The sequence below is a fragment of the Scyliorhinus canicula genome, chromosome 13 (assembly GCF_902713615.1).
Source record: "Scyliorhinus canicula chromosome 13, sScyCan1.1, whole genome shotgun sequence".
Classification (NCBI taxonomy): Eukaryota; Metazoa; Chordata; class Chondrichthyes; order Carcharhiniformes; family Scyliorhinidae; genus Scyliorhinus; species Scyliorhinus canicula.
This window is the reverse complement of record NC_052158.1, coordinates 6,175,734-6,201,288: the sequence shown is the minus strand read 5'-3', so window position 1 is coordinate 6,201,288 and position 25,555 is coordinate 6,175,734. Positions and strand designations below refer to the sequence as shown.

Here is a 25,555-nt window from a genome sequence, read left to right as displayed (position 1 = left end):
GTGTGAGGGAGCTGGATACAGGTACAGTAATTAGACAGTGTGCTGTATTAGAGGGGTTACTGTGTGACAGTGTGAGGGAGCTGGATACAGGTACAGTAATTAGACAGTGTGCTGTATTAGAGGGGTTACTGTGTGACAGTGTGAGGGAGCTGGATACAGGTACAGTAATTAGACAGTGTGCCGTATTAGAGGGGTTACTGTGTGACGGTGTGAGGGAGCTGCAGACAGGTACAGTAATTAGACAGTGTGCTGTATTAGAGGGGTTACTGTATAACAGTGTGAGGGAGCTGGATACAGGTACAGTAATTAGACAGTGTGCTGTATTAGAGGGGTTACTGTGTGACAGTGTGAGGGAGCTGGATACAGGTACAGTAATTAGACAGTGTGCTGTATTAGAGGGGTTACTGTGTGACAGTGTGAGGGAGCTGGATACAGGTACAGTAATTAGACAGTGTGCTGTATTAGAGGGGTTACTGTGTGACGGTGTGAGGGAGCTGGATACAGGTACAGTAATTAGACAGTGTGCTGTATTAGAGGGGTTACTGTGTGACGGTGTGAGGGAGCTGGATACAGATACAGTAATTAGACAGTGTGCTGTATTAGAGGGGTTTCTGTGACAGTGTGAGGGAGCTGGATACAGGTACAGTAATTAGACAGTGTGCTGTATTAGAGGGGTTACTGTGTGACAGTGTGAGGGAGCTGGATACAGGTACAGTAATTAGACAGTGTGCTGTATTAGAGGGGTTACTGTGTGACGGTGTGAGGGAGCTGGATACAGGTACAGTAATTAGACAGTGTGCTGTATTAGAGGGGTTACTGTGTGACGGTGTGAGGGAGCTGCATACAGGTACAGTAATTAGACAGTGTGCTGTATTAGAGGGGTTACTGTGTGACAGTGTGAGGGAGCTGGATACAGGTACAGTAATTAGACAGTGTGCTGTATTAGAGGGGTTACTGTGTGACAGTGTGAGGGAGCTGGATACAGGTACAGTAATTAGACAGTGTGCTGTATTAGAGGGGTTACTGTGTGACGATGTGAGGGAGCTGGATACAGGTACAGTAATTAGACAGTGTGCTGTATTAGAGGGGTTACTGTGTGACAGTGTGAGGGAGCTGGATACAGGTACAGTAATTAGACAGTGTGCTGTATTAGAGGGGTTACTGTGTGACAGTGTGAGGGAGCTGGATATAGGTACAGTAATTAGACAGTGTGCTGTATTAGGGGGGTTACTGTGTGACTGTGTGAGGGAGCTGGATACAGGTACAGTAATTAGACAGTGGGCTGTATTAGAGGGGTTACTGTGTGACAGTGTGAGGGAGCTGGATACAGGTACAGTAATTAGACAGTGTGCTGTATTAGAGGGGTTACTGTGTGACAGTGTGAGGGAGCTGGATACAGGTACAGTAATTAGACAGTGTGCTGTATTAGAGGGGTTACTGTGTGACGGTGTGAGGGAGCTGGATACAGGTACAGTAATTAGACAGTGTGCTGTATTAGAGGGGTTACTGTGTGACAGTGTGAGGGAGCTGGATACAGGTACAGTAATTAGACAGTGTGCTGTATTAGAGGGGTTACTGTGTGACAGTGTGAGGGAGCTGGATACAGGTACAGTAATTAGACAGTGTGCTGTATTAGGGGGTTACTGTGTGACAGTGTGAGGGAGCTGGATACAGGTACAGTAATTAGACAGTGTGCTGTATTAGGGGGTTACTGTGTGACAGTGTGAGGGAGCTGGATACAGGTACAGTAATTAGACAGTGGGCTGTATTAGAGGGGTTACTGTGTGACAGTGTGAGGGAGCTGGATACAGGTACAGTAATTAGACAGTGGGCTGTATTAGGGGGTTACTGTGTGACAGTGTGAGGGAGCTGGATACAGGTACAGTAATTAGACAGTGTGCTGTATTAGAGGGGTTACTGTGTGACAGTGTGAGGGAGCTGGATACAGGTACAGTAATTGGATAGTATATTGTATTACTTGCTTTAATATCAGCCCTTTTTACTTTGAACTGATCTTACATTTCTGCTCTCCGATAGCCGAAATGAAGGATTTGAATTCACATTGTGGCTTTTCCCCAACCGAGGCACATCCCAACGCATATGACAAATAATGAGTTACGATTGAAGTGTGGTCAGAGTTATAATGAATGGGGCAAACTGCGCACAGCAGGATCCCACAGTCTCCAATGGGACAAGGAGCAGATGAATTGTTTTGTAAAGATGTTTTGTTGAGGGGTAAATGTTGACCAGGACACTTGGATGACTCTCCTGCCCTGTTTGAAATTGTTCTATGGGTATGTTTTGCACCCACTGGAGAGGGCCACACTTTACCCTCTCACCCTCGGGCAGCACCTCTGACAGCGCGGCACTCCCTCAGCCGTGCCAGCCTGGTTTAGACACCTGTATCTCTGGGACGCGGTTGATGGGAAGGGTGACAGCTCTGTGCCTCGCAGCGAATGGGACAGCTCTGTCCGGATACCAGCTTGCAAACGACCAAGGCCAACCATAACACTTAGACATGTCTGTGAGATATTCCGAAGCGACCCAATGCCTGTGTTCATACACCAAACAGCGCGTTGTCACCGAGGCACACGGTGTGATTGTCAGGTGACGGAGCGAGCAATTCTGACTGGCAGTAGCTGACAGGCAGGGCAGAGTGGGAGAGGCGACGAGATTATTCAGTCAGTTCCTGGGCAGTGGCAGCAGTCTCAGGGGCTGAATGAGAGAGAACGAGGGAGAGGGAGAGAGAGAGATGGTGGAACCTGTTGAGATGAAGGATGGTTCTCAGAGACAGGTTGCAGGGAGACTGGGTATATGCGACTGGGAGGATAGTAAACGGCGGGGCTCTGTGGCGATCTGGGGATGAGGACACTGCTCCCAGCCGGAGAGGGAAGGCGGGGATGTCAAAGGCGTCTTCGCATTCCGTGTTCCTCCCAGGGGTGAAAGTGAAGCGATCCATCAAGGCAACACAAGGCCGGTTTTTAATGTGGATTCACGGCAACTCGAGCAGACCATAAGGCCCGGAAAGGGTCTCCAGTCTGTGACAGATGTGGGGTCATGGCACCCCCACCCAATCACACGAGCTTCCACAAGGTTGGATCACCTTCCTGTGGATTCCACAGGCAACGTTCTTGTTGAACTGGAAACATTCAGCAGAGTGATGGAGAGGAAAGGGAGTGAAACCCCAGGGGAGGATATTTAAGTTGCTGATAATTTGTCACTGCCATTTGAATTGGAAAAGAGGTCCCAGAGGTGGCTGCAGAACACTTGCTCAAGTATCTTGGACGTTGCTAGGCAACTGGTATCAGGCAGTGTCTTGGGAGCATAGCGGATCCACCTATCCCTCCCAGTGGAGGTCCCATTCTTTGTTCGACGCCTCGCCATCCTCCCACTCATGCCTTCATCGTCCACTGCCCCTCCCTCATCTCCCCTGACAGAAGTGTTAACCCCCTTCCCCCCCCCCCCTTGCGCAGCCTCCGTAGCAGGCCCCAGCTTGCCTTGTTCCACTCCTGGGGCCTTCCACCATCTCGCAGAGCACGTCCAGACTTGTGACTTCCCAGTCTCCTGAAGCTGTGCACCAGTGACAAAACCTCGGAACAAAGGATTCCTCCCGGGAAAAGGCTGGAATTCCTGGACCAGTCGTCATGGCAACAGCTTTTCCTGGCACTGGGGTGATGTCAGACACTCCATTGCGTTGAAGCCTGCAGGCGTGTGGGAGAAAACATCAATTACTCAGCCAGCAGGCTCGTAACTCTATTCGGAGTCTTTCTGTCCCCTCGTGTTCGCATGTCCATTGAAGAAAACTTTTTTTTTATTTGCACTTGGGACGTGGGCATCACTGGCGAGGCCAGCATTTGATGCCCATCCCTAATTGCCCCTTGACAAGGTGGTGCTGAGCTGCCTTCTTGAAACCGCTGCAGTCCCTGAGGTGTAGGTAGACCCACCGTGCTGTTAGGGAGGGAGCTCTGGGATTTGGACCCGGCCACACTGAAGGAACGGCCGATATATTTCCCAGTCAGGATGGGGAGTGACTTGGAGGGGAAGCTCCAGGTGGGGGTGATCCCAGGTATCTGCTGCTCTTGTCCTTCTAGATGGTGGTGGCCGTGGGTTTGGAAGGTGCTGCCTGAGGAACCTCGGTGAGTTCCTGCAGTGAATCTTGTCGATGGTGCACACGGCTGACACTGTCCGTCGGAGGTGGAGGGAGGGAATGTTTGTGGAAGGGACGCCAATCAAGCGGGGCTGCTTTGTCCTGGATGGTGTTGAGCTTCTTCAGTGTTGGAGCTGAGCTCATCCAGACACGTGGAGAGTTTTCCATCTCCCTCCTGACTTGTGCCTTGCAGACAGTGGACAGACTTTGTGGAGCCAGGAGCACACCAAGTAATTTCACCATTCCTCTCAGATTGATTTATTTTCTCTTTAAGCATTTATGGACATGCACACCAAGGTCCCTCTGGTCCTCTGTACCTCTGCGCATCCTGCCGTTCATTATTGTTAGTCCTCCCAAAATACATTACCTCACACGTTTCAGGGTTAAATTCCATTTGTCACTATTCTGCCCATCTAACCATCCCATCTAAATCATCCTGTAATCGCAGGCCTTCCTCTTCACTATTTACCGCACCACCAATATTTTTTTTCATAATAACCTATGTTGTCACAAGTAGGCTCACATTAACACTGCAATGAAGTTATTGTGAAAAGCCCCTAGTCGCCACATTCCGGCACCTGTTTGGGAACGCAGAGGGAGAATTCAGAATGTCCAATTCACCTGACAGCACATCTTTCAGGACTTGTGGGAGGAAACCGGAGCACCCGGAGGAAACCCACGCAGACATGGGGAGGATGTACAGACTCCACACAGACAGTGACCCAAGCCGGGAATCGAACCTGGGATCCCGACGCTGCGAAGCAAGAATACTAACCACTATGCTACTGAGCCGCCCTTATTTGTGAGCTGTGAACTTGCTGATCTTACTCTTCCGCATTCACGTTGAGATCATTAATGTGCACTACAAACAGCAAGGGTCCCAGTGTCGATCCCTGTGGAAGATCACTGGATATGGGCTTCCAGTCTTAAAATCAACCTTCGACCATCATCATCTGTCACCTGTCACAAAGCTAATTTTGGACCCAATTTGTCAAATTGCCCTGGATCCCATGTGCTCTTACCTTCGCGACCAGCCTCCCGTGCGGGAGCTTGCCAAAAGCCTCACTGAAGTCCATTTGGGCACAGAAAGAGGCCATTCAGCCCATCCAGGCCAGCACGCCACAGATGAATACAGTCAACCCCAGCCTTCACCCCGCTCGATATCCAGGCCGCTGTAACTTCATTTCTCTGAAGTACCTATCCAATTTAAACTTTTAGACTCATCATTGATCTCCACTTGGCCCACCTCCGGTGGAGTCCAGCCAGATGTGGCAAACCTGCTTGGTAAGGTCAACATCTTAGGGGCTCTGCTGTTCAACTCAAAACTTAACCTCATCTAGAAGCTTATGGAGATTTTAACAGCCTCTAACCTTCTCTCGATCGACTTGCTGATGAAAGGTGATGTCCCAGGGTGCTTCACAGCCACTGCAGCGCTTTCGTTTTTAGAGGTGCGATAATTTAGGAGACGTGGCAACCGATTTGTGCACAGTGCGATCCCACAATCAGCAGTGGGATAATGTCTTTAAGTGGTGTTGGTTGGTTGGTGGAGAACCCTCAGAAAGGGCGCAATGGGATCTTTTAAGCTCCACATAGTGTGGGCCGACAGCGCCTCAGTTTAACATCACGTCGTAAGGTGAGCCCTTCCAGCAGTGCAGCACTCCCTCAGTACCACACCGGTGGGTTAATCGGGCTGTTTGAGTCCCTGGAGTCGGGACGTGACCCCGTGACCTCTTGACACAGAAGCGTGAGTGCTGGTCACTGAGCCACGGCTGGCGTCCGACGTCAGTGTTGGCATGTGGAAATCATTTGTGCCACAGCGATGCTGGGAACTCCCTCCCGTCCAGCGAGGTATGCACAGCCAGCAGGGGTCGCAGGTTAACTCCTCCTCTGAGCGCGTGCACCACCGACAGCTCAGCATTCCCTCAGCGCTGCACTGCCGAGTGTCGGCCTGGAATTCCGCTCCCAAATCGCTGGATATGCCAGCGGGAGGAGCCCACCGAACCGTTCAATAAGATCATAACCAATCTGGCTGTAACCTCCCGCCGACCCCTTCACACCCCCATGCTAACCAACAAACTCTGCCTCAAATACACTCAAAGACAGGGCAGGTCTTCAACATGGAATTCTTTTGACTCAGAGATCTGAGTGTTATCCAGTGAGTCACAACTGGCACTGTTAGAGTCTAAACAACGGAGTTTCATGTCAAAGGAATCTTTGTTCTCCAGATTGCTATTGGAGTCACTCCGACAGCGCACAATTCAACCAACAATGGGCTACATAGAATCATACATAGAAAATAGAAGCAGGAGGAGGCCATTCAGCCCTTCGAGCCTGCTCCGCCATTCATTTTAATCATGGCTGACCATCAAGTTCAATACCCTAACCCCACCTTCCCCCATATCCCTTGATCCCTTTCGCCCCAGGGGCTACAGCTAACTCCTTCTTGAAATTACACATTTTCGCCTCAACTAATTGGTGTGGTTGTGGATTCCACAGATTCCCCACCCTCTGGATGAAGCGATTTATCAGAGTTACAAAGCCAGAGCTCAAGAGTGTGGACAGGGGCGAAGCCCGAATCCAGCTCCTTGCCTGCTCCAAAAACCAATACAACTTGAATGCAATTCATGGTCCCCACATGAGAGACATATCACATCCAGGCATGACACCTGATCCCACGCTCACCTTAGTCAAAGGGCCGAGAAGCAATACCTAAGTCCTGAAAAGGTTTACCCCTTATCCTCAAACTAAGACCCCTAGTTCTGGACTCCACCACCATCGGAACATTCTTTCCGAATCTACCCTGCCTAATCCTGTTGGAATTTTGTAAGTTTCTGAGATCCCCTCTCACTCTTCTTAACTCCAATGAATAGAATCCTAACCGACTTAGTCTCCCTTCATATGACAGACCCGCCATCCCAGTAATCAGTCTGGTAAACCTTTGCTGCACTCCCTCCACAGCAAGAACATCCTTCCTCGGACAAGGACACCAAACTGCAGGGTTGGCCTCACCAATGTCGTTTACAATTGCAGGAAGGCTGCATTTATATCGTGCGTTTCCAGGCAGTGAAACATCCCAGGGAGCGGAATCAAACTTTGACACTCAGTAAGGAAGTTCTGGAGCTGGCTTTCAGCCCGCAGTAGATGGTCGCGGGGTCGGGGCCACGGGAGGGGGGGGGGGGGGGGGGGGGGAACTCGGAGAGAATCGGAAAACGTGACCACGTTCCCCGACTTTCCCTGCCCACCCCCCCTCCCCTCACCAGCACCATCACGAGGTTCACGCTGATCATTTAAAAAAAAATTTAGAGTACCCAATCCATTTTTTCCAATTAAGGGGCAATTTAACGTGGCCAATCCACCTACCCTGCACATCTTTGGGTTGTGGGGGCGAAACCCACGCGATCACGGGGAGAATATGCAAACTCCACACGGACAGCGACTCAGAGCCGGGATCGAACCTGGGACCTTGGCACCGTGAGGCAGCAGTGCTAACCCACTGCGCCACCGTGCTGCCCTCACACCCTTCATTGACCCCCCCCTTCCCCCCCCCCCCCCCGCCCCGCCACATGATTCCCCCTTCACTAAACATTCAGACTTACGGCGAGTTTACAGCAAGTTTGGGCAAATGAGGTTCAGCTGAGGGGATTTCCTCCCCCTTCCAGGGACTGATTTTAGCCCCAGGGAGTAGGGATGGAGAGGGTCATACCTGGGCAGTGCCAACCTAGCAGTGCCAACCTGTGCCAGGAGGCAATTCCAGAGGTGGGCTGTATTGGGAGCACTGAATGGGGCTTCATTGATATGTGGTGGGGGGGGGCGAAGAGCAGACACTGTAGGGGTCGGGATTTCTGGCGATACCGACACGGTGGTGGTGGTAGCATCACGGAGGGTGGGGGGGGGAACCTGGTGATGATTGTTGGGGTGAAGTGGGGGAGTGGGATGTCCCCTATGCCTCCGTGATGGGGCTGGGAGCCCATTAGGTTGCCATGGTGATCGAGGCACCCTTTAAAGATGGGGCCCTGATCTCTGTGGAGCCGGCTGCCAGCTCTAGGTGGCCCCGCCCGCCAGAGTGGCCGCAAACCACTCCCACTCATTTTCTTTCTTTAAAGGGACTCAATATTGGGAGAGGAAACTGCTCTGTGCAGCTGTAGAGCTATCCGCTAGCGGCTGGATTCTTCCACCTCGCCAACCACAAGATCGCCATGGGCGGGACGCGGACCATGTAAAGGTTCATTGGCCTAGGGCAGGAATTTCGGGTCGATGGACTGGTGTGGCCGGGGAATCCTGGCCTAGTTTTCAGTCTGAGCCTGACACTTTGCCAAACTCTGGTCAAACTCTGCCCATTGGGGGAAGTTCCCCAAAATATCCTTGAAGACAACTTCCGTTTACTTGTGAGGAACAACAGTTTTTAAATCATGATGTGGAACAGACGTGCGCCGTTTAATCCTCTGAAAGAACTGAGCAATTAATATCTCGCTTCCGGATCTTCCACCACCACCCCTTCCTCCACCACTTTCAGTTATTTGTCTGATTTCCCTTTGAAAGATTTGTTTTTTTATTCATTTCCAGAATGTGGGGCTCACTGACTAGACCAGCATTTATTGTCCATCCCTAATTGCCCCTTGACAAGGTGATGGCTGAGCTGCCGTCTTGAAGTCGCTGCAGTCCCTGTGGTGTAGGTCCACCCACCGTGCTGTTAGGGTTCCCCGCCCTCTCAGGCAACGCATTCCATTCGCCGTGTAATGAAGTTGCGGGTGAAAGGATATTTCGCCCACCGCATTTGCGCTGGCGCAGCGCACCAGGCGTTTGCCCGTGAGTTAGGAGGGGCTGGCTTTTCATTAGGGCGAGGCTCATCCAACAGCCTTGTCGAGCTGTGGAGAATGCGGGAGCTCACTGCTCTGAGATTATAGCACATTTCATTGCCGCTGAAACCTTGAAGGGAACCAGAAGGGCCAGGGAGATAAAAACTGTGTTCATACAAAGTGCATCACGTCCAAACAATGATCCTGTTTCTACAGCACTGGAGGAGCTAATCTCAAAATAGAACGAATCACTCAGCCTAGGTAATATGTTCAGAGCAGTGATAGGGACCGGGGAACATTCCGACAGCAACATGTATTGATGTATATTTAACAAAGTGAACTGTCCCAAGGTTTGTAATCCAACAATATTTGACACTGTGCCACAGAAGCACAGATGACCAAAAGGTTTGAAGGTGTAAATTAGTGGTGGGCAGTGAGGTAGTGAAGCGGAGAGGTTTGTGAGGGAATCCTGCAGCTTAGGGTCCAAGCAACCGGAGCATGGCTGCCCAATAGTGGAGCAATGGGAATCGAGAATCATAGAATCCCTACAGTGCAGAATGAGGCCATTCAGCCCATGAAGTGCAATGACTCTTGGAAAGAGAACACTGCCTCGGTCCACTCCCCCGACCCTATTCCTATCACCCCACCCAACCTTCCAATCTTTGGACACTAAGGGGTAATTTAGCATGGCCAATCCACCTAACCTCTACATCTTTGGACTGTGGGAGGGAATCGGAGGACCCGGAGGAAGCCCACGCAGACACGGGGAGAACTACCATGCCAATGCCAACCCTTTCTCAAGAGGGCAGAATTGGAAGAGCGCAGGAATTATGGAGGTTTTTGACGGGGGGGGGGGGGGGGGGGGGGGGGGGGGGGATTTACCGAGATGAGAAAGGGCGAGGCCATGGAGGGATTTGAAAACAAAGGTGAGAATTTTAAGGTTGGAGTGTTCAGTGGGTGAAGCACAGAGACCTTTCACAGAACCTTTTCACTCAGCCATTTATATCTCAACTCCATTTACCATTAGCACTACATCCCGTAGCCTCGCAACACGACCTTTGGCTCGGAATTGGTTGGGTTAATTATCTCCCTGATGTTGCTGACCGGTTGTCCAGTCAGCTATGATGGGTCGAGACATTGCGAGATGCAGAAAGCAACAGGGAACTATGGGCTCCAGAGTTTCAGGGTAATTCAAATAAAGGACAAGAGAGGATGAGAGGCGACTTAATAAAGGTTTATGAGATGATGAGGGGGATTGAGAGAGTGGAAGTTCAGAGACTATTTCCTCGGGTGGATGTAGCTGTTACAAGGGGGCATAACTATAAGATTCTGGGTGGGAGATACAGGAGGGATGTCCGAGGTAGGTTCTTTACTCAGAGAGTGGTTAGGGTGTGGAATGGACTGCCTGCTGTGATCGTGGAGTCGGACACTTTGGGAACTTTCAAGCGGTTATTGGATAGGCACATGGAGCACACCAGAATGACAGGGAGTGGGATAGCTTGATCTTGGTTTCGGACAATGCTCGGCACAACATCGAGGGCCGAAGGGCCTGTTCTGTACTGTTCTATGTTCTATATGTTACAGCAGTTTTCTCCTCTTGCTCTGATTGCCTGAACTCTTGCCCCCGGGTCAGAAGGCCGTGCGTTCAAGTCTCAGTCCAGGGACTCCAACGTCAGGGCCGGACTGAGAATCCCTACCAGCGGTGTCGTCTTTCTGACCAGGCATTCAGCCAAGGCCCTGTCTGCCCCCTCGGGAAGACGGTTACCATCCCATGGCAGCTACTTCAGAGTTCTCCCTGCTGTTCTGGGTTAATATTCCTCAAATGTCATCATTGTGGTCTCATAAATAACTGTTGTGATTGCCAAGTCTGGCTGCACGCATTCTTGGAGAGGAGGGACTTCATTGAACTGCCATTGGTCACCAGGCATGTCACTCATAGTGCCATGCAAGCCAATGGCCAATCGGAAAACACATGAACTGTTCATGCCCTCCAATTGTCAAACAGCCTCGTTTTTCTCTCTTAACAAATAAAGAGTTGACTAACTTTTTATTTTAAACATTGCTGAGGTTTTGCTCCCAGCAGTGTCCTAGATGGGCGGCATGGTAGCACAGTGGGTAGCACAGTTGCTTCACAGCGTCAGGGTCCCAGGTTCGATTCCCAGCTTGGGTCACTGTCTGTGCGGAGTCTGCGCGTTCTCCCCGTGTCTGCGTGGGTTTCCTCCGAGTGCTCCAGTTTCCTCCCACAAGTCCCGAAAGACGTGCTGTTAGGTGAATTGGACATTCTGAATTCTCCCTCTGTGACCCGAACAGGCGCCGGAATGTGGTGACTAGGGGCTTTTCACAGTAACTTCATTGTGGTGTTAATGTGAGCACCTCGCGCCCCGATTATTCTATCACCCCCTTCCTCACCAAGAATCTATCCATGCCTGCCTTAAAAATATTGAAAGATGCTGCCTCTGCCGCATTGTCAGGAAGAGAGTTACAAAGACTCGCCACCCTCTGAGGGGAAAACCCCACATCATCTCCATTTTTAACAGGCAATCGCTTGTTTTTGTTTAATTTTTCCAATTAAGGGGCAATTTAGCGTGGCCAATCCACCGAGCCTGCGCATCTTCGGGTTGTGGGGGCGAAACCCACGGGGAGAATGTGCAAACTCCACCTGGACAGTCCCATCAGCACCTTTGGAGAGAGAGCGAGTGTCCTGGGGATTAATCTCCCAAATCTGAGGCGGGCAACCATGGGACAATATGGAGACCCTAATAACTGCGGGATCTCTTTGTGTGCCTCCCTGCTGCCCCGTTGCCACGGTGACTGCACAGGAGCAGCTGAAATGCCCGCAGGGGTGTGACAAAAGGCGCTATGGCAATGCAAGCTCTCCCTGTTTTGCCTGAGTTCTCAGGGAATCAGGAACGGTGTATTTGCCAACATCACACAGTGTGGTGACAGCGGAAAAATCAGTGTTAAATTATTCCATCCGCAGCCTTTCTCTTTCTGGAACCTGAAACTGTTTATACTTTTGGAGTAAGTATAGACTCAGTCGGAGACTCGTGCACTGCAGTGCCGTCTCTGAGCTTGCTGAATGAATAAATGATGTTGCTTCGTTGGAATATTAACAACCTTAGCTTTCCAACAGCAACCCAGCCGTGTTATTTTGGAAAGTTATCTTTCTGCAGCGACGAATAAATCCCAGTTTAGGTTTCCAGGCACATTAACTGACTCCACGTCAGTGGTCAGCCGGGCGATTTTACACAGAACCGTACGTCAGAGAGGCCATTCAGCCCGCCTCATGCATGCTAGTGATTGTGCCGCAAAGCGAGCCCCCCCCCCCCCCCCCCCCCCAAAACTCTGCTTCATCGTACCTATGGCCACATCCTTCCAATCTTTCCTCTATTTTTCCAGCTCAGTGTTGAGAAAACCTAGACTGGTGGGTTGGCCACAGCAATGTGGTTGACTCTTAAATGTGAGGTAATGCATTTTGGAAGGTTGAATGCCAGGTAGGGAATATCCAGTGAATGGTAGAACCCTCAAGAGTATTGACAGTCAGAGAGATCTAGGTGAACAGGTTCACAGGTCACTGAAAGAGGCAACACAGGTGGAGAAGGTGGTCAAGAAGGCATACGGCATGCTTGCCTTCATTGGCCAGGGCATTGAGTATAAAAATTGGCAAGTCATGTTGCAGCTGTGTAGAACCTTAGTTAGGCTACACTTGGAGTATAGTGTTCAATTCTGGCCGCCACACTACCAGAAGGATGTGGAGGCTTTAGAGAGGCTGCAGGAGATTTACCAGGATGTTGCCTGGCATGAGGGTATTAGCTATGAGGTTTGTTCTCACTGGAACGAAGGAGGTTGAGGGGCGACCTGATAGAGGTCTACAAAATTGAGGGGCATAGACAGAGTGGATAGTTAGAGGCTTTTTCCCCAGGGTAGATGGGTAATTTACTCGGGGGCATAGGGTTTAAGGTGCGAGGGGCAAGGTTTAGGGGAGATGAACGAGGCAAGTTTTTTACACCGAGGGTAGTGGGTGCCTGGAACTCGCTGCCGGAGGAGGTGGTGGAAGCAGGGACAATAGTGACATTTAAGGGGCATCTTGACAAATATGTGAATTGGATGGGAATAGAGCGATCCGGACCCAGGAAAGTGGAGAAGATTTTAGTTTAGACGGGCAGCATGGTCAGCACGGGCTTGGAGGGCCGAAGGGCCTGTTCCTGTGCTGTACTTTTCTTTGTTCTTTGTTGTAAATTTCCTCTGAAAGGACCTTCGCCAGGCACTCAGTTCAATTCAGGATGGGAAATAAATAAAAGAAAAACACTGGAGATCATGGGCGGAATTCTCCGACCCCCCCGCTGGGTCAGAGAATCTCCGGGGGCCAGCGTCAATCCCACCCCCGCCGTGTCCCGAATTCTCCGCCACCGGAGTTTCGGCGGGGGCTGGAATCCCGCCGCGCCGGTCGGCAGGCCCCCTCTGGCGATTCTCCGGCCCGCGATGGCCCGAATTCCCGCCGCTGTTAACCCTCTCCTGCCGGCGTGGATCAAACCACCTACCTTACCAGCGGGAGCAGGCAGTGCGGGCGGGCTCCGGGGTCCTGGGACCCGCGATCGGGGCCCACCGATCGGCGGGTGGGCCTGTGCCGTCGGGGCACTCTTTACCTTCCACCTTCGGCATGGTCTTCACGATGGCGGAGGCAGAAGTGACCCCTTCCTCTGCGCATGCACGGGGATCACGTCAGCAGCCGTTGACGCTCCGGCGCATGTGCGGACTTACGCCGGCCAGCGAAGTCCCTTCGGCCCTGAGCGCCAGCCGCTCCGGCGCGGGCCTAGCCCCTTAAGGTGAGGGCTTGGCCCCTAAAGGTGCGGAGACTTCCGCACCTTTGGGGCGGCCCGACGCCGGAGTGGTTCACGCCACTCCAACACGCCGGGACCCCCCGCCCCGCCGGGTAGGGGAGAATCCCGGCCCTGAAATGAGAAGAGGAAGTCCATGCTCAGCCTTCTTCAGGAATCAGATGGCGTTGAGGATGTCCAAATTTCACAGTGGGTGCCATGGAAACTGTCCCGTGATCAACTGGATCACGGCTGATGTGCAGCTCACCTCCTCAAATGTAGCTTAATCCTACATCCATGGAGACACTTACCCAACATAAATCCAGACAGCGCAAGATGCCATTTGGCCCATCGGGCCTGCATCGGCCCTCCGAAAGGGCCCCTATTAGGGCCAACTCCCCGGTTCTATCCCCATAACCCTGTAACACCCACCCATCTTTGGACACCAAGGGGCAATTTATCATGGCCAATCCACCTAACCCACACATCTTTGGACTGTGGGATGAAGCCGGAGAACCCGGAGGAAACCCACGCACACACGGAGAGAACGTGCAGACTCCAAAGAGTTTTCCAAAGCCGAAATTGAGTCTGGGCCCCTGCCGCGGTGAGGCAGCAGTGCTAACCACCAAGTCTTTACATCGATCAGAGCTGCAAAGTTTCAGAGATCTGTCCTTGAGGGTAAAGTGGAGTGAAGCAGAAAAAGGGGTCAATCTGGGTGTAGGCAGGTGACGGACGTCACAGAGGAGTTGCAGGCGAGCTGTGGCCGCTATGCGAGGTTGGGGCAAGTCAAGACGAGTGCGACATAAAATAGCAGCTGATCTCCTGGTCGGAGTGTGTGGCTGGTCCTGAACTGGACCAGGCATTTAGCATCTGTGGTTACATTAGCAGCAGTGGAGCTGTGGAGGTTACATTCATCGGTAATGCATGCCGACCCCACTCACTTACGAGGAGAGGTTGGAAAACTTAATACTGTTCTCCTGGGAACAAAAATAAAGATGAAGAGCTGATTGAATCAAGGTTTTCAATAGGATGAGAAGTTTTAATGGATCTTATGGAGGAAAATCTATTTCCTCTGGTGAGTAGGTCAATAATCATACATTTTAAATGGTTGGCAAAAGATCTTGAGAAGCGAAGGAGAAATATTTTTGCTCAGGCACTGTCGGAACCGGGATCATTCTACCCAAAATCTTCATTCCAAAAATCTAACCAACTCCGTGACTGATTTTTAGAAGGATGTTCAATGGATTCCAGATGAGGAATTTAAAAGGGTAGGAATAAAAAGCAGGAATGTGGGATGAAGCATGACTGCCCCTTCATACAGCCAGCACAGACATGATGGGCTGAATGGCCTCATTCGAAGCTAACATTGATTGAAACGTTCTCGCTCATACATTAGGCAATGGTCATCTTCAACAAGGGAGAATCTAACCATCGCCCTTTGACATTCAATGGCATCACCATCACTGAATCCCCCACAATCAACATCCTGGGGGTTACCAGTGATCTAGAAACTGAACTGGACTACCCACATTAATACTGTGGCTACCAGGGCAGGTCAAAGGCTAGGAATCGTACAATGAGTAACTCATCTCCCGATCACGCAGTCGGTCCACCATCTATAAGGCACAAGTCAGGGGGAAGATGGGAAACTCTCCACTTGTCTGGATGACTGCAGCTCCAATAAATCTCAAGAAGTTCAACACCATCCAGGGCAAAGCAGCCCCGCTTGATTGGCGTCCCTTCCACAAACATTCACTCCCTCCACCTCCAATGGACAATGTCAGCCGTGTGCACCATCGACAAGATTCACTGCAGGAACTCACCGAGGTTCCTCAGGCAGCACCTTCCAAACCCACGGCCACCACCATCTAGAAGGACAAGAGCAGCAGATACCTGGGATCACCCCCACCTGGAGCTTCCCCTCCAAGTCACTCCCCATCCCGACTGGGAAATATATCGGAGGCAAGCCACACAGGGAGAAAGTGCAAACTCCACACGGACCGTCACCCGAGGCTGGGATTGAACCTGGGACCCTGGAGCTGTGAGGCAGCTGTGCCTCCGTCCGTGCTGCCCGAGATGGAGGGTGATGGTCAAAGGCTGATTTTGTGACTGGAAGACTGTGTCCAGCGGTGTTCCACAGGGAGCGGTGCTGGATCCCTTGCTGTTTGTCGTGTACATTACTGATCTGGACGGGAATGTAGGGGGTACAATCAGTAAGTTCACCAAAGACACAAATATCGGTGGTGCGGTAAATAGGGAGGAGGAAAGCCTTAGATTGTCGGGTGATATAGACCAGCTGGCTAGATGGGCAGAATATAGGCAAATAGAATTTAACCATGAGAAGTGTGAGGTCATGCAATTCGGGAGGACTGACAAGGAAAGGGGATACACAATGAATGGAGGGAAGCTCGGAAACAGAAGATCAGAGGGACTTTGGGATGCATGTCCATAGATCCTGAAAGCAGCAGGGCAAGTAGATAAGGTGGTTAAGAAGGCAAATGGAATACATGTCTTATTAGCCAAGGCACAGAATATAAGAGTGGGGAGGTTATGATGGAGCTGTATAAAATGCTGGATAGTCGATAGCTGGAATACTGCGTGCTGTATAGGAAGGATGTGATTGTACTGGAGAGGGTACAGAGCAGTCACCAGGGTGCTGCCTGGGCTAGAGGGTTTCAGCTGCCAAGGGAGGCTGGACAGGCTGGAGTTATTTTCCTTCGAGCAGAGAAGGCTGAGGGCGGCCTGATTGAGGTTGACAGAATGATGAGAGGTATAGATAGAGTGGATAGGAAGGAGCTTTTCCCCTCAGTGGAGGGGTCAATAACCAGGGATATAGATTTTAATGGCGAGATTCTCCAAACGGGAGACCGTGGGCGAGATTCTCCGCAAATGTGGAGAATCGTAAAGGCTGCCGTGGGACAGGCCGTGCTTCACGGCAGCCCTCACGCCCACTTCCGGGGCCGATTCTCCCCCCCGGGTGGGGCTAGGAGAGCGGCCCCATGCGTCACGGTGGCGCGGCCTTGACGACCGTCGTCAAGGCCGCACGTCAAGCGTCACGCCGGCTGACGCGGCCGATGACGTCAGCCGCGCAGGCGCAGGCTGGACAACGCCAACTCACGCATGCACAGTTGGCATCTTTTCCCTCAGCCGCCCCGCAAGACGTGGTGGCTTGATCTTGCGGAGCGGCGGAGGGTAAAGGGTGCGTCTGTTACGTACGCACGGCCCGCGATCGGTGGGCACCGATCGCGGGCCTATGGCCCCCTTGGCACGGCCGTGGTACTGCCGTGCCAATCGGGCCCTCAGATGCCCCAAACGGGCATCTGGCGCCCGTTTCACTACAGCAGCGAGCAGGTGTGTTTGCTGCCGTGTTGAAACGGGTGTGAAGGCCCGGCCCATCGGCCTCAGAGAATCACCGCAAAAAACGGTGAGCGGCGATTCGTGGCTTGGGTCGGGCGTGGGAGAATAGCGGGATGGCGTGAAAAATGTCAGGAGGCCCTCCCGCTATTCTCCCACCCAGCGTGAGGGACGGAGAATCTCGCCCTAAGTGCTGACGCCGGAGTGAAAACCGGAGTGTTTCACTCCGGCGTCGGAGACCGCTTCTCGCCCCCTATTCTCCCACCCCCGGGGGGCTAGGAGCGGCGCCGCATGCACGGTTGCCGTCCCCCCCCCCCCCGCAGGCGTCCCGCAAGAAATGTCGGAGTGATTTTGCGGGGCAGCGGAGGAAAGGAGTGCGTCCCTCAGAGAGGCCGGCCCGCTGATCGGTGGGCACCGATCGCGGGCCAGACCCCTTTTAAGCTCCCGCCCCCCGGTGCTGGATCGCCCCCCCCCCCCCCCCCGTGCTGGATCCCCCCCCCCCCCCCAGCGTTCCCGCACTGTTCACACTGGCAGCGACCAGGTGTGGTCGGCGCAGGCGGGAACACGTCGTATTGGGCAGGCCGCTCGGCCCATCCGGGCCGGAGAATCGCCGCTCGCCCGTTACAAAACGGCAAGCGCCAATTCTCTGAGCGGCCAGCCGTAAATCTCGGCACGCCGGGGTGGGGGATGGGAGGGGTGGGAGAATTGCGTGCGGGGGGCGGGACTCGCCCGGCGACCCCGTAATTCTCCCACCCGGCGTGGGGTCGGTGGGGGGCGGAGAATTGCGCCCATGGTAAGGGGCAAAATGTTTGGATGGAATGTGAGGAAAGAGTTTTTCACCCAGGGAGCGGTGGGAATCTCGCTGCCTGAGAAAGTGTGTGGAGGCGGGAACCCTCACAACATTTAAGAAGTTTTTAGGTGAGCATTTGGAACGCCACGCCAGACAAAGCTACGGACAGATACTGACCAAGTGCTGGGAAATGGGATTCGAATAGATTGATGTTTGATGGTCAAACACAGATGGGCCGAACAGCCTCATTCTGTGTTGTAGAAAGTGACTCTCTCTGTGGCTCCTTTGCTGTTATAAGTCCCTGAGGCAGGATTAGCACTGGGCTAAATCGCTGGCTTTGAAAGCAGACCAAGCAGGCCAGCAGCACGGTTCAATTCCCGTACCAGCCTCCCCGAACAGGCACGGAATGTGGCGACTAGGGGCTTTTCGTCGTAACTTCATTTAAGCGATTTTCATTTCATTTCATTTCAAGTCCTTGGTTGCTGACATTCGAAGCCAGCGCTTCTACACCGTGGAGGCAGATTGAAGACAATTGGCAAAGGAAAAGGGGCGTTTTTACTGAGCGAGTTGGAATGCAAGAGCGGTCGAAACAGTTTAGACTCTCTGAAAGGGAATTAGGTATGTCCCTTTGAACAAACTGAGGATTCTGACCATTTTGCACGGCTGCATCAAAGAATGGGCTTGGGAGAGGATGGGCTGAATGGCCTCTTTCTTTGACGGATTGGCCCTTGGGGTTTACGCCGTGGTGGGGAGGGATGATGGGGGTGGGGTTGGGGGGGGGGTTGTGGCGAGGGCCTCTCGACATTGATCGAGTCTGCAGGATTCAAACTGTGAGCGAGGGTACGATAACAAGCTGATCTGTCTCTCGTCTCACCCGTTTGCCAAAAGTGGAGGAGAGATTTCTGGAGCAATTCCTTCCTGTTGCTGCAGTGGGATGTGAGCACCCAAGGTGACACATGATGAATGGGGACGGGAGGAGGCCCGGAGCTCCGCCAAGCCTCATGGAGCCAGACCTTGTTCAGCGTCCTCTGTATATATTACCTTGTAAACTCCAGCTCACGCACGCTCATCCATTAAGAGTCAGGCGCAAAATATTTAACAGCAGTGACGGTTATGTGATCTCCCTGTGAGAAGCGTGTGTATGTAGAGAGTGAACTTGTTGGGCCATTTTTGTTGTGTTTGACAGAGTGTGGGAGTCATTAAACAAACTCAGTCGCAGAGTAGGAAAGCCTCAGTTAAATCAGGCTGGGGGATTAGGCTGCACAGGAAATCAGGAAGATCAGAGAGCAAGACACAGACTGAGTGGAGACGGAGGCACTGAAGGAATGGATTTGAAGGGATGGGAACACTGAATAGGGAGGATAGGAAAAGGGAGGATTAGAGACACTGAATAATAATAATGATAATCTTTATTGCCACAACTCGGTTTACATTAACACTGCAATGAAGTTACTGTGAAAAGCCCCTAGTCGCCACATTCCGGCGCCTGTTCGGGTCACAGAGGGAGAATTCAGAATGTCCAATTCACTTAACAACATGTCTTTCGGGGCTTGTGGGAGGAAACCGGAGCACCCGGAGGAAACCCACACAGACACGGGGGAGAACGTGCAGACTCCGCACAGATAGTGACCCAACCTGGCACCCTGGTGCTGCAAAGCAACTGTGCTAACCAATGTGCTACCATGCTGAAGTAGAGAAAGAATGATAGAGACACAGAAGGAGGGGAGGTAACAGGATAGAGATGCTGAAGAAATAGAGAGAGAGGGAAAGAAACACTGAAGGAGGGGAGATAAAGATACTGAATAAAGAGATAGAGGGATAGAGACATTGAAGGAGGATGATAGAGGGATAGAGATACTGAAAGAGGATGATCGAGATACTGAAGGAGGATGATGGAGGGATAGAGACACTGAAGGAGGGGAGATAAAGATACTGAATAAACAGATGGAGGGATAGGAACACAGAAGGAGGATGATAGAGGGATAGAGACGCTGAAGGAGGATGATGGAGAGATAGAGACACTGAAGGAGGGGAGATAAAGATACTGAATAAACAGATGGAGGGATAGAAACACAGAAGGAGGATGATAGAGGGATAGAGACATTGAAGATAGAAGAAGAGACACTGAAGACGTAAAGATAGAAGGATAGAGACATTGTAGAAGTGGAGGTAGAGAGATAGCAACACTAAAGGAGGGATAGCAACTCCAGAGAATTGAAGCTAGAGGGATGGAGATACTGAATTTCCAAATTGTATTTTGGGTGATGTGAACAGTGTGGAAAGCAGCACGGGCGGAATTCTCCGCTCCCGCGCGGCATTGGGAAGGCCGTCGTCAACTCGGCTGAGTTTCACGACGGCCTCAGAGGCAGCTCCTCGCACCCTATTCACCCCTCACCCCCCCCCCCCCCCAGGGGGCTAGGAGCGGCGCTCTGTAAATCTCGGTCGCTGGGCATTGACGCTTGCGTCAAGGCGGCGTGCCGAGAATGACGCGACGGCAGCGCCTAAGTGACATCAGCCGCACATGCGCAGGTTGGCCGGCTCCAACCCGCGCATGCGCGGTTGCCGTCTTCCCCTCCTCTGCCCCGCAAGACGTGGCGGCTTGATCTTGCGGGGCAGCGGAGGGGAAAGATTACGTTTCTTGGAGACGCCGGCCCGACGATCGGTGGGCACTGATCGCGGGCCAGTCCCCTCCCGATCACGGCCGTGGTGCTCACTTCCCTCTCCGCCCCCCACAAGCCACAACAGGTTCACAAACGAACCTTTGGCGCCATGTTCACGACGGCAGCGACCAGGTGTGGTTGCCGCCGGCGTGAACAGGTCGGGAACGTCAGGCCGCTCGGTCCATCCGGGCCGGAGAATCGCCGGTCGCCGTGAAAAACAGCGAACGGCGGTTCTTCGAGCGGGGGGGTGGGAGAATCGCGGGGGGTGCCAGGGCGGCGTGTCGTGAGTCACCCGGCCCTCCCACGATTCTCCCACCCGGCGTGGGGAGCGGAGAGTCAACCCCACGTCTTTAGCCATCATCTTATCCACGGGCAATCTGACCCTCATGGAGTCAGAGCCCGGTGCCCTGCGAGGCTGGGAACATTGAAAAGCAAGAGGGAAGAAAAACTAGAAATGAGTAGCATGACGAGAAAACGAGGGGGCAAGCTGAAACACAATGGAATAATCTTAAACTCGCATAAAATGCCCTGACATCCATTATCCACTCTTTATGTGGAGGATGGAGGGGTGGGTCGACAGAAGGAGAGTTGAAAAGTTGGTAAAAGTTGGTTGGATTGTATCTCAATTCAATTGACGGTCCTGAGGCGTCTTCTCTTAGTCAGCAATATTTTTACTTCTTCATTGTCATTAACTCAAATTGGCTTCTCACTCGGGCTTGTGTGTTTGTCAACTCAATGCTGTAAATTGATATGATTTCTCTTTCTCCTTCTCTCTCTCTGTGGTGACTGGAAGAGGGAGAGTGATTGATAGATTGATTGTCACATGTACCAAAGTACAGAGAAAAGTATTTCTCTGCGGCCAAGGGACCGTGCACAGTATGTACATAGTAGACAAAGAGAATAATCGACAGAGTACATTGACAAATGATATATCGACAAATAGTGATTATAGTACGCAACAAGGGACAAACAAAGCAAATACATTTATTTTTTATAAATTTAGAGTACCCAATTATTTTTTCCAATTAAGGGGCAATTTAGCATGGCCTATTCACCTAACCTGCACATCTTTTTGGGTTGTGGGGGTGAAACCCACGCAGACACGGGGAGAATGTGCAAACTCCACATGGACAGTGACCCAGGGCTGGGATTGAACCTGGGACCTCAGCGCCGTAGGCAGCAATGCTAACCACTGTGCCACCGTGCTGCCCCACAAAGCGAATACATGAGCAAGAGCAGCATAGGGTGTTGTGAATTGTGTTCTTGTAGGGAATATAGATGAGTACAGCTCCAGCAACAGTCAAAGAGTTCAACACCATCCAGGACAAAGCAGCCCCGCTTGATTGGCGTCCCTTCCACAAACATTCACTCCCTCCACCTCCGATGGACAGTGTCAGCCGTGTGCACCATCGACAAGATTCACTGCAGGAACTCACCGAGGTTCCTCAGGCAGCACCTTCCAAACCCACGGCCACCTCCATCTAGAAGGACAAGAGCAGCAAATACCTGGGATCACCCCCCAGCTGGAGGTTTCCCTCCAAGTCACTCCCCATCCTGACTGGGAAATATATCGGCCGTTCCTTCAGTGTCGCTGGGTCCAAATCCTGGAGCTCCCTCCCTAACAGCACGGTGGGTGTACCTACACCTCAGGGACTGCAGCGGCTTCAAGACGGCAGCTCAGCACCACCTTGTCAAGGGGCAATTAGGGATGGACAATAAATGCTGGTCTAGCCAGTGACACTCACAGCCTGCGAAAGAATAATCACATAATTTCCAAATCCAGACGACAATGCAATGGTCACACATCAAATTTCCAAGTCCGGGATCGATAGATTTTTGGGAGAAAGGACAATAGAGAACAATAGAGTAATGGTGGGTCACTGCAGTCAATCTAACTGAACGTCTTGTTCCTTACATTTATCATATTCATGGGAACTTGCTGCTTCCATTGGTTGCTGTGTTTCCCACAGTGGACTGAGTGGGGAATGCGACTGTAGATGGAGATCGGAAGAGCTTTAGTGACTGGAAAGTGCGTTGCCACTTTCTGAAGTTGTGAACATTTCTGTAGAAATGTGAGCTTTTCCTGGTGATATCAGAAAGGACTCGAGGGGCTGAATGGCCTCCTCCTGTACCATCAGTGGCCATGCCAATCGCTGTCTGGACCCTAACCTCATAGAATCATAGAACTTGCAGTGCAGAAGGAGGCCATTCAGCCCATCGAGTCTGCACCAGCCCTTGGAAAGAGCACCCTACCCAAGCCCACACCTCCACCCTATCCCCGTAACCCACCCAACCTTTTTGAACACTAAGGGCAATTTAGCATGGCCAATCCACCTAAAGAGAGAATTCAGAATGTGCAATTCACCTAACAGCACATCTTTGGACTGTGGGAGGAAACCGGAGCACCCGGAGGAAACCCACGCAGACACGGGGAGAACGTGCAGACTCCACACAGACAGTGACCCAAGCCGGGAATCGAACCTAGGACCCTAGGTTCTGAATTCTCCCTTCGTGTACCCGAACAGGCGCCGGAATGTGGCGACTAGGGGCTTTTCACAGTAACTTCATTGCAGCGTTAATGTAAGCCGGCTTGTGACCATGAAGATTATTATTATTATGATGCTGAGTCTCTAGAGAAAGTTACCAGAGAAAACCATCTCAAGCTTCGAAGGAAAATGTACCAAAACAAAAGGCTGAACATTGGAAAGATGTTGACTGGAAGTCATCCCAGGGCATCAATGGTCCTTATCCTTATATTCTTATTCATCTCCCTTTTCTTCACCCTTTCTCCCTCAGTAAAGAGTGAGGAGAGTTCGAAAGGGGGTTTGGGAAAGGGGTGGTACATAGTTCCATTTTCTGTTCGTTTAATTATAATATTGTACATAGTAAAAGATTGTTGGTGTTTAAAGTTATAAACCTGGTGACTGTGGCTCGACGAAGGACTTTGGGTATTTTAACTAATGTCTAATTTGACTTGTGTTGCAACTCTGGGTCAAGTGGGGCTGAAATTGATTGCGCGCTAACCCAGGGGGTCCTGGCAAGTGCCTGCCTTCCTCTCTTTGAAGGGCTGTAATTAAGAGATGGAAGCGTGAGACAGGAGAACACATTGTGTTTTGCAAATGGCCCCAGGCGGATCAATAAAACACACACAAGCACACAGCTGCAGAACTGAAGGATGCCTCAGTCGGTGGCCAGCATTCAGTCACTGTCTCAGCAGCTCCGATATCTGCAGTCCTGAGCTCGATCGTAAACAACCGCAGCAAGGAGCAGAGAGGCAAGGCATGAGAGTGAATGGGCGGCAGACTCAGCCGAGAGCTCCCGCTCCTCTCCACACCCGAAGCAAATTGACCGCCGCTGTTCCTCCTGCCTTCATTAGCTGCCCACAAGCTGCGGGTTACCCCCCACAGGCCAATGATGTCCCTCACCGTCTCATCGCTTGGGTTTCCAGTAAGTGCCTTTGGTTTCTGCTGCTCCTTTATTTTTATTTTTCTCCTCCCGATATTTTATTAGGAGCTCTTGTTGCTCGGGCATCATTTGGCAGAATGGGCGGAGAGGTGCTTGGAGGTGGTGGTGTTCCCTTGCGCCTGCTGGGTCTTGAGGAAGGTGGGAGGTATCACGGGTTCGGACTGGCAGTTTTAATAGGCAGCTAAGTGTTAGGCCTGGAAAGTAAAAGGAAAGTCGCCATAGTCCCAGATGGCCAAAGGCTGCTTTCCCCTTTGAGGGGGGAGAGCTGACTAGTGGTGATTTAACCTGAGGGTCACCACACCTCAGTGAGTTTGAGAAGGCGGGGCCCTCATGAATAACCTCAGCCGGTAGGGGAATGAAACCCACGCGGTTGGCCTTGATCACGAACCACTGCCCCGCCAACTGGGGGTCAGCGCAGTGGTTAGCACTGTGGCTTCACAGCTCCAGGGTCCCAGGTTTGATTCCCCGCTGGGTCACTGTCTGTGCGGAGTCTGCGCGTTCTCCCCGTGTCTGCGTGGGATTCCTCCGGGTGCTCCGGTTTCCTCCCACAAGTCCAGAAAGACGTGTTGTTAGGTGAACTGGACATTCTGAATCCTCCCTCTGTGACCCGAGCAGGTGCCGGAATGTGGCGACGAGGGGCTTTTCACAGTAACTTCATTGCAGTGTTAATGCGAGCCTACTTGTGACGATAAAGATTGTTATTATTATAACTGAGCTCACCAGCCCCCAACAATGGTGCCCAAGGTGGTGTTTGAACCCACGACCCTGAGATTAAGAGCCTCATGCTTCTGCTAACTGAGCTAGCCAGGCAAATGAGACCTGTCGGGGAGGGTTTAACTGCATAGAACTGTCACATATCCACTGTCCATTTTAGAAGATAAGTGTGCAGTGATTTCAGACTGCATTTATGCGCCACTTCGCAGGAGCGATCGGCAAGCAACAGCGGACCCACACAAAGATATTTATGAGGAGAGTTGGCCAGGGTAAGTTATACGGAACATCTTAAAGTGGGAGAGCAAGGCCGCTGAAGACAAGACCACTAACGCTGGACAAATATCGTTCAGAGATAGGCAAAATATCAGGGTTTGGAGGAGTGCAGGTGTCTGCGAGGGTTGTCAGGCTTGAGGAGTGTACTGAGATGGGAAATGTGGTGAATGTATTATACCAATAATCCACCAGTGTATTTGTATCTGTGCTATGTTGTTGCCCTTGTGGGCTTCTCCTATGGGCCATTGTATGGCATTATCCATAGGGGAACATGTTGAGACATGTTTGGCTCGGCCCATGGCTCCTCCCCTTGAAGGGAGGTATAAAGAGCAGTCGACCTGTAGGCAATTCTCAGTATTGGATCAGTCGCAGGCAGGCACTGTTCTAAGTTGATTAAAGCCACGGTTTACTTCTACTCTTGTCTCGAGTGAATTGATGGTCGCATCAGGAAAGGATCACCTTGTCTGTGTCAGCCCAAGCTTCCAGCAGCCATTGACTTTGGAAAAGTGCACCAGGAACCCTCTGGGAATGGCCTCTAG

General features: G+C 51.8%; 1 protein-coding gene across 2 annotated transcripts in view; it reads left to right on the top strand.

Annotated features, from left to right (window-relative positions):
• The window catches only part of LOC119976287 (regulator of G-protein signaling 3-like), a 139,309-nt gene that overhangs the window by 20,868 nt on the left and 92,886 nt on the right, over window positions 1–25,555 (top strand). Inside the window, exon 1 of one of the 2 annotated variants that reach the window (XM_038816705.1) lies at window positions 23,640–24,011. The exons of the other annotated variant lie outside the window; for it this stretch is intronic. Within the exon in view, the coding sequence (XP_038672633.1) occupies window positions 23,976–24,011 (36 nt within the window). The 5' untranslated portion in view covers window positions 23,640–23,975. Of the gene's footprint in view, window positions 1–23,639; window positions 24,012–25,555 lie in introns of those variants that run through there. 2 annotated transcript variants of the gene reach the window in all.